At 38.7% G+C, this 9412-nt stretch overlaps 1 protein-coding gene across 2 annotated transcripts in view; it reads right to left on the bottom strand.

Moving 5' to 3' along the window:
* Positions 1-2395: 2395 nt before the first annotated feature.
* dpm1 (dolichyl-phosphate mannosyltransferase subunit 1, catalytic) overlaps positions 2396-9412 on the bottom strand; it is a 104397-nt gene continuing 97380 nt past the window's right edge. For both annotated transcript variants that reach the window (XM_043710255.1, XM_043710256.1), the window contains exon 10: positions 2396-3105. In XM_043710255.1, the coding sequence (XP_043566190.1) occupies positions 3001-3105 (105 nt within the window). In that variant the 3' untranslated portion in view covers positions 2396-3000. The remainder of the gene's footprint in view (positions 3106-9412) is intronic.

The following is a 9412-nucleotide window of genomic DNA, read 5'->3' as shown; positions in this document are numbered from 1 at the left end:
CCCAGGGCAGCCTGTGAATGATGAGAGGGCAGAGTTACCTTCCAATGATGGGCGATGGTGGGCTTGAGTGTGGAGAGCCAGTCACAAGCCTTCCAGGTTGAATGAAACAGCAATCTGCAATGGAAGGTGAATGAGTGAGATGATGCTTCAAAATGGAGCCATCCACAAAATTATCTAAATCAAAAAAATAGCTTTTGCACTCAGGGCACTGAGAAGCAGGAGGGGATTTGCACCTCTAATGGGCAGCCTGAAGGAGTCAAATGGGCCCTGATGCCTGCAAGGACCTGGAAACTAATTGGAAAATCCTGGTTATTGACCTTTACTAGACTAGTAATAACCTTAATGAATTCGCTGTCACATATGGATAGTCCTGCCCCCACCCCTCCTACACTACCAGGAAAATCATCAAGGCATGGTGACTAGCACTGCTGCCTCACAGCACCAGGGACTCAAATTAGATTCCTGCCTCGGGCAACTGTCTGTGTGGAGTTTGCATATTCTCCCAGTGTCTGCGTGGGTTTCTTCCCACAATCCAAAGATGTGCAAGTTAGGTAAATTGGTCATAGTGTTCAGGGATGTGTAGGTTAGTTACATGGGAAATGTAGAGTAATAGGGTAGGGGAATGGGTCTGAGTGGGATACTCTTTGGAGGGTTGGTGTGGACTTATTGGGTTGAATGGCCTGTTTCGACACTGTATGGGATTCTAATGATTGGACAGAGCCAGAGGACTTGGAAGCAGTCTCTGATACCAACCAAGTAATGCCTAAAACTGAGCCCCAAAATATTGTACTCCACTACCCAGATTACTGTAACACTCCGATCATGAAGAGAACATGCCAAGTATTGTACTATAAATAAGTACATGTGGTAGTAACAAGAAGGGGAAAAAAGGAAATAAGGGATAGAATCAGGAAAAGCCCATTTGGCCCTTCAAGATTGCTCAGTTTTTTTGTACAGATTTTCAATAAGCAACCAGCATTTGACTAAATTTTATAAAAATCTAATGAAATAATTGGTTTTGCCTATATCAAATGAAGAAATGTTCATGTCAATCAAAGAGTCTGAAAGAAGTCAAGAATTTAAGTTACAGTATATTCAAGCACTACTTAAAGCAGCACATTAGTTAAGTGGACTTGAAACTGCTTTTCCGATGACACCATGCAGCAAATATATCTATGCAGTTTTCATTGATAACCTAAAATAATGCAAGATTAAAATTAATGGACTCTATTTGATTACATAAATAACTGGATAAGTATGAAAAACTGATCAAATAATTCAGTGCAAGTATGCTGATAGGAAAAATTATTAACAAAAATTATTAACTTTTGTTAAGATGTGATGTTATGGAGAGATATGGCAATTACATCTGGTATTCTACCACATCTAGATTTACAGCCAGATTGGTGGAGGTGCCAAATGGAATCTAGGAGCTTCACCAATTAGATGATGAAATAATAAACCAAAAAAAAACACACCAGTACCTTTGCCTGTAATTCAATGGTGACAACAAGATAGTTCTAAGAGTTAGTTCTTTATGAAATCAGAAACAAAAACAGAAATTGCTGGGGAAAACTCAGCAGTTCTGTCAGCATCTGTGGAAAGAAATAGTTTGGGTCAAGTGACCCTTCCTTGGAGCTGATAGTAGCAAGGAAAATGTTAGTTTATATGCAGAAGATAGATTTGAGGGGGCAGAAGGACAGGAGTAAATGATAGGTGGGGATAGAGCCCAAAGAGAGAGAACAACAGTTGGACAGACAAAGGAGCGGATAACTATCTGGCTAGGAGGGAGAATAACTATTGATGGGAACTGTTAGTGGCTAACATCTGGTGTTGTGTTAGCCACGAGCAGTCCCAATTAATAGGTATTCACGTCCTAGACAAACCATTATCCACTCCTTTGCCTGTCCAACTGTTCTTCTCTCTCTGCGCTCTATCCCCACTTATTATCTACTCCTTACCCCATTCCCCCACCCTATTTTCTGCATATAAACCAATCTTTTCCTAGCTACTATAAGTTCTAAGGGTTACTTGACCTGAAATATTAACTCTGATTTTACTCCACAAATGCTGTCAAACCAGATGCTGAGTTTTTCCAGCAATCTCTGAATCATGTGGTTGGATCCAGAGAAGAAAATAATTATAGCAGTTGAAATTAGAGGCAATAAAGTATCCAAGGACATTAAAATGCAAGAAATGAACTTCCAGCTATTGGGTGTATTACAAAGATGTTCACATGGACATTTGTGTACATTTTAGTCTTTATTTCTGAAACATGAAGGATCAATTAAGCTTGGAGTAAAAATATACAATTGCTTCAATTAAATCAAACTCATCCATATAGAAAAAGATAAATTAACTGAAAAAGACGTCAAAAACCTTCAGAAAACTTGAATAAAATTAATATATTGTTTTATTCTTCTAAATGGAATTTTTATAGATCAAAATCAAGTTACATGAACTTTTATAACCCTGGATCTTTTATGTTTATACATTGTTTTACAGAGTAAAAGAATGAATGGTCTATCAGAACTCAATTTACACAGGAAAATTTGCACTAAGCTACGACAGTAATGAAGAGTATCTGTGAAAAGGAAGTTACTCAGGAAGTTTGATTAAATCACATCTGATGTGACAAAAGAGAGAGATATCCTTAATTTTAGTACACGTTCTTTTAGTTTTACTGGAGTACTGCAAAACAAAATGTTGGAAATGGCATACTGTTTGTAATAAATCATAAGCCCACAACTATAAAATAATACAATAATATGGCCTATGTAAGTGGTAGAATTATTAGCATTAAATGAAGCAAACTTAGTATTCAATAAATAAACTTACTCAGACTAGATTGATTTTATTTCAAGTTATATTTACAACTATTCATTTACTGAGTGTGCTACAGATTTGTACAAGTATAAAATTACACTTTACAAGGATATTGTGAAGTAACGAAATACAAATCTGGCCAAAGAACATTTCAGTACTAAATATTAGTTTTGATCATGTAGTGGCAAACAGATGCAGCAGTCCTTTCAAAAATGACACAATTTCATTTCCTCCCAGTTTAGATTCACCATACACACGATCCACAAATGTTATAGGAACCTGTAATAATTGGGAAGGAAAAAAAGACATGTTAATTTAACGCAAACATGAGCATTACAGAAGAAGGGAAACATTCAAGACTCAGAACTTGAATATTGTTGAAGAGAGAGACGTTGTCAAAAATTTTAATCTTGGATTTTCATGACAAATGCAAGAACGTCAAGTTTCAAAAGATCACATCAAATTATACGACGGCAGAAGATGCTCCTGATTGGTTAGCAAATTCACACTGACTGACTGAGGCACTGCCGTGAAGAAAATAATGGGGAATGATGGTCTCTCCAAGCTCCCGGATAATTCAAAAGCAACACATGGCTTGAACACGTTCCTTTTGTTTGCAGAGAACAGGTCACTGCATGTGACCATACATCACTTGCAGAACGTGCCAAAAGCACCTAACAGCTAATCAGCATTCATTTCTCCTTTAGTATAAGTTGTTGTGATCCTTTAAAATTTGCTGTTCTTTTGTTTGTCCTGATGAATGCATGACAAAAAGCTTTAGTAACATGCTTGTTTTTCAATAATATTAAAAATTATTTATGTACAGATGCAATATTAAATACCAGTGCTACACATCTTCATTTTATTATTGTAAATAAATTCATAATGTATTTACAAACATTGGTAATATAATTACAAAGAAATTTACATTCCCAATAATCTATTGAAATATTTTGTGATGTCATATAAAGACTGTGGTGGCAATAGAAAAATGTTACATATAGATTTTCATATACGCTGTAGAACTTAAATTTTGTTTTAAGAAAAGCACATCTTGCACAAGAAAAAAAATCACTGCAAAATGCTATTAGATGCTTTTTGATGCAGGCAATTAATTTTGTGGTAATTCCATCTTCCTTCTTTAATGTCTGGATGAATACCTATGACAATATGATCCAAAGTTATGTGTATGTGGAAATAAACTGGCAATACCTTATACTACACTTCCCCATTTTGTTCTTTCCAAGTCAATTTTATGAATAAAAAGAATCCAAGGCATATGTAAAAATATCAGTGAACTCTAACTATTTTATAATTTAAACCTTTTATGTAATTATAGATGAAAATAAATGAATATTATAGGAGCAAAGAAAGATTGAAGCAAAGAGAAACATTTCATTGGGCTACAACCTAACAGCTTAGTAGATTTGGTGAATGAATAGGTAAATCACATTGAGCAGGAAGATCTCAGGCTCGAACACCGACTTTTACAGAAACAGCTGGACTTAGTAGGGTCCTCAAGTAAGATACAAGAAAGTAGCCGTGGTTCCCACTTTATGATAGTGTGATTTTATTCTTGTTGAAGTAGATACCCCTATATTGCATATTGAGTTTACAACTTGTAAACTATCTTCAGTTGTAAGCGAAAGTAGTTTAGAAATTGTAAGCTACCTTTCGCAAATTGGTGTTAAATCATGTTAGAGCCAATAGTAGCTAAGAAGCCACAATCCCCCAACGTCCATCCCTGGCCCCCTTCCCATGCTGACCAGATAGCGTAAATTAATCTAGTTCCATTTTCCAGCACTTCGCCCATATTCCTTTAAACATTTCCAATTCATATACCCATCCAGATGTCTTTTAGCATGTTGCAATTATACCAGCCACCCTCACTTCCTCTAGCAGCTCAGTCCATACACACACCACCCTCTGCGTGAAAACGTTGCCTCTTTTAAATCTTTAAGTTTCACCTTAAAACTATGCCCTCTAGTTTTGAAATCCCCTATTCTGGGGAAAATATCTTGGCTATTCACCCTATCCATGCCCATGATATTTTAAATCTCTATAAGGTCACCCCTCAGCCTCCAGTGCTCCAAAGAAAATAGTCCAAGTCTATTATTCAGCCTCTCCCTATAGCTCAAACCCTACAACCCTGGCAACATCCTTTTAAATCTTTTGTGAACCTTTTCAAGTTTCACAACATCTTTCCTATAACAGGGAGACCACAATTGTATGCATGGAGACCTAAATTGCTATGGTCCTTGAACAATTTAATCTCTTATGAAGAAAATATCCTTATGAGTCTTTCTTGGATTCAGGGTCATTTCTTTCCAACATTGACCTTCATCCGCTATAGATTTTCCCATTCACTCAGATTGCCTCTCTCTTTGATGCTTTCTATTCTCATCTTACTTGATATGTGATGCTTCCTACAGATGTCATCTGAAGATTTTCACAAACAATTTAGTTTTATTCCTTTAATCTAGTGTTATCCCAGAATATGACGCATTGGCCAGATGCCAACCCAGCAAAAGTTCCATCCAGCCTGCCTACTGGATTCAATGCAATTGCTTGATTGAAAGCAGGCCTGCCAGTAAGAATTCAGAGGACCAGCCACTAATGTTGTTACTTAAAGTTAATAATATTAACTCAGAGCCATAGAAATATACACACAGAAACAGACCATTCGGTCCAAAACACGCATACCAACCAGATATCCTAAATTAATCGAGTTCCGTTTGCCAGCATTTGGCCCATATCCCTCTAAACCCTTCCTATTCATCTAGCCATCCAGATGCCTTTTAAATGTTGTAATTGTAACCAGCTTCCACCATTTCCTCTGGCAGCTCATTCCATACACGCACCACCCTCTGCGTTAAGGAATTACCCCTTAGGTCCCTTTTAAATCTTGCCCCTCTCATTTTAAACCTAAGCCCTTTGGTTTTGGACTCCACCACCACAAAAAAAATCTAGTCTATTTAGCCAATCCATGCCCCTCATGATTTTATAAACCTCTATAAAGGTCACCCCATCAATGTTTGATGCTCCAGGGAAAGTAGCTCCAGTCTATTCAGCTTCTCTCTGTAACTCAAACCCTCCAACCCTAGCAACACCCTTGTAAATTTTTTCTGAACCCTTTCAAGTTTCACAACATCCTTTCTATAGCAGGGAGACCAGAACTACATGCAGTATTTCCAAAAGTGGCCTAACCAATGTCCTGTACAGTCACAACTTGGCCTCCCACTGCATTGATCAATAAAGGCAAGCATACCAAATGTCTTCTTCACAATCCTATCTACCTGGAACTCCACTTTCTAGGAACTATAAACCTGCACTCCAAGGTCTCTTTGTTCAGCAACAGTGCCCAGGACTTTACCATCGAGTGTATAAGTCCTGCCCTGATTTGCCACTCCTCAGCCTATTGGCCCATTTGCAATTTTGTAGGAATTTATGCAGTTGACATGGGTGACCATTCAGATCGAGACAGTTTGGCAATGTGTAAAAATTGAAATAGGCTTGTCCAGCATACCACCACAGGCCAGTATGTGGCTCGGTTTTGAGTAAAACATTAAAATGTGGTCCCTTGGATAAAACAGGTGGTACCATCCTTCCTGTGAGGAAAATGCATTTGAGTACTAGCCATTACACAGTCTATCTAGTAGTGAGAGGCATTGTACCCAATCTTTCCTGTAGCAATAGTTGCTGAATTTCTATGGTGAATGTTTCTGCTGTGCAATCTCAATATATAGTCAGAGATGTACAGCATGGAAACAGACCCTTCAGTCCAACCCGTCCATGCCGACCAGATATCCCAACCCAATCTAGTCCCACCTGGCCCTTATCCCTCCAAACCCTTCCTATTCATATACCCATCCAAATGCCATTTAAATGTTGCAATTGTACCAGGCTCCACCACTTCCTCTAGCAGCTTATTCCATACACGTACCACCCTCGGTGTGAAAAAGTTGCCCCATAGCTCTCTTTTATATCTTTTCCCCTCTCACCCTAAACCTATGCCCTCTAGTTCTGGACTCTCCGACCCCAGGAAAAAGACTTTGCTTTTTTATCCAATTCATGCCTCTCATGATTTTGTAAACCTCAATAAGGTCACCCCTCAGCCTCGGACGCTCCAGGGAAAACTGCCCCAGCCTGTTCAACCTCTCCCTATAGCTTAAATCCTCCAACCCTGGCAACATCCTTGTAAATCTTTTCTGGACCCTTTCAAGTTTCATAACATCTTTCCGACAGGAAGGCGACCAGAATTGCACCCAATATTCCAACAGTGGCCCAACCAATGTCATGTACAGACGCTACATGACCTCCCAACCCTTGTACTCAATACTCTGACCAATAAAAGAAAGTATACCAAACGCCTTCTTCACTATCCTATCTACCTGCAATTCCACTTCCAAGGAGTTATGTTTCATTTATAGTCCTGGTTTGAAATAGATAAGTTTATGTTAAACAAATGCAGAATCAAACCACAGAGTCTTACAGTACAGGAAGACATTTCACCCACTGCATCTGCACTGGCTTGCCAAATGAGCACCATGATTGAGTGCCAAATCTCCTTGTCCCTTACCCCTGCACATTCCTTCTATTCAAATAATCATCTAACCGCTTTTTAAATGCCTCCATTGAAACAGCCTCACCAACATTTCCAGATTCAAACCACTTGCTGTAAGAGAAAGTTTTTCCTCACATCACATTTGTTTCTTTTGCGAAACACTTTAAAATCTGCATCCTCTCATTCTTCATCCTTCTCTGAATGGCAAGTTATCATCATCCCTGGGACTATTTTTGTAAACTTTTTCTGCACTTTCTACAATGAATTTACATAATTTCTAGTGTGACACCCAGAACTGTACACAACACTCTAACTATAAATAATGACTTACAGTTCATAAACCACCTTGGTGGTTAGTAAACAACTTGTTCTTGTGTTTTATGTCCCGATTAATAAAGCCAATGATATTGAATGTTTTATAACTGCTCTCTCCAGCTGATCTGTCTCCTTTAATGATTTATGCACACATACAGCCAAATACAGCTGTTTCTACACCCCCATGAGAATTGTACCCATTGTTTTATACTTTCTCTCCATATTCTTCCCATTAAAATGAATCACCCCACACTGAACTACATTTGCCCTCTCCACCAACTTGTCCATGCCCTTTTGAAGTTCCACACAGTCCTCCGCAGTGTTACAATGCTTCCAAGTTTTGTACTTGCTTTCAAACTTTGAAATTGTCCCTTGCACAACAAAAATCTACACAATTAGTATATATCAGGAAAGACAAGTGTCCCAATAATGAGCCCTGGGTAACTCCAGCCTGCAAAATATCCGTTAACCACTCTAATTCAATCATTTTTGCTCCTGTCCCTTGTATTTCATGAGCTATGACTTTGTTCACAACTCAGCTTTGTGTGACACTGTGTCCAAAGCCTTTAAGAGATAATGATGGCAGTGGCATAAGTTTGAAGAGACTCAAAAACATTCAAACAGTACAGAGTACTGAAACCCCAAGAGACAGTACCCTTTACAAGCACCACTGGCTAAACATTGATTACAAGATTTGTCGGCTGACCAGATCAGTGATTCATGGGAAGTATGAGTCAGTTTTGAATCGGATTGAGAGAGTCATAAAACATGGAAACTAAGGTATATGCTACTCAGCTCTTCAAGCCTGCTCCGCCGTTCAATATGATCATGACTGATCATCCAAATCAGTAATCTGTTCCAGTTTTCTCCCTATACCCTTAGATTCCTTTAGCCCTACAGAACTATACCTAACTCCTTCTTGAACACATTTGGATGTTTTGCTCTCAACTACTTATTGTACCGGAGAATTCCACAGGCTCACCACTTTCCAGATGAAGAAATTTCTCCTCTGCTCAGTCACAATGGCCTACCCATATCTTTAGTCAATGACCTCCGGTTCTGGACTCCCCAGACATCAGGAACATCCTTCCTGCATTTATCCTGTATAGTCCTATTAAAATGTTATAGTTTTCTATGAGAGAAAGTCATAGAGACATACAGCATGGAAACATACCTTTCAGTCCAACTTGTCCATGCTGACCAAGTTTCCGAAACTAAACTAGCCCCACTTGCCTGCGTTTGGTCCACGTCTCTTTAAACCTTTCCTATTTATGTACCCATTCAAATGTCTTTTAAATGTTGTAACTGTACCTGCATCCACCGCTTCCTCTGACAGTTTCCGAAACTAAACTAGCCCCACTTGCCTGCGTTTGGTCCATGTCTCTTTATACCTTTCCTATTTATGTACCCATTCAAATGTCTTTTAAATGTAACTGTACCTGCATCCACCGCTTCCTCTGACAGTTTATTCCGCACGCGAGTCACCCTCTGAAAAAGTTGTCCTTCAGATCACATTTATATCTTTCTCCTCTCACCTTAAAGATATGCCCCTTAGTTTTGAATGCACCCATCCCAGGGAAAAGACATTTGCTCATTCACCTTATTTATGTAACTCATGATTTTCCAAACCTCAATAAAGTCACCCCTCAACCTGCGATGCTCCAGTGAAAAATGACCCGGCCTATCCCCATAATTCAAACCCTCTGA

Source organism: Chiloscyllium plagiosum, chromosome 20 (genome assembly GCF_004010195.1).
Source record: "Chiloscyllium plagiosum isolate BGI_BamShark_2017 chromosome 20, ASM401019v2, whole genome shotgun sequence".
NCBI lineage: Eukaryota > Metazoa > Chordata > Chondrichthyes > Orectolobiformes > Hemiscylliidae > Chiloscyllium > Chiloscyllium plagiosum.
Note: the sequence above shows the minus strand (reverse complement) of the source record. Positions and strands in the feature narration are given on the sequence as shown.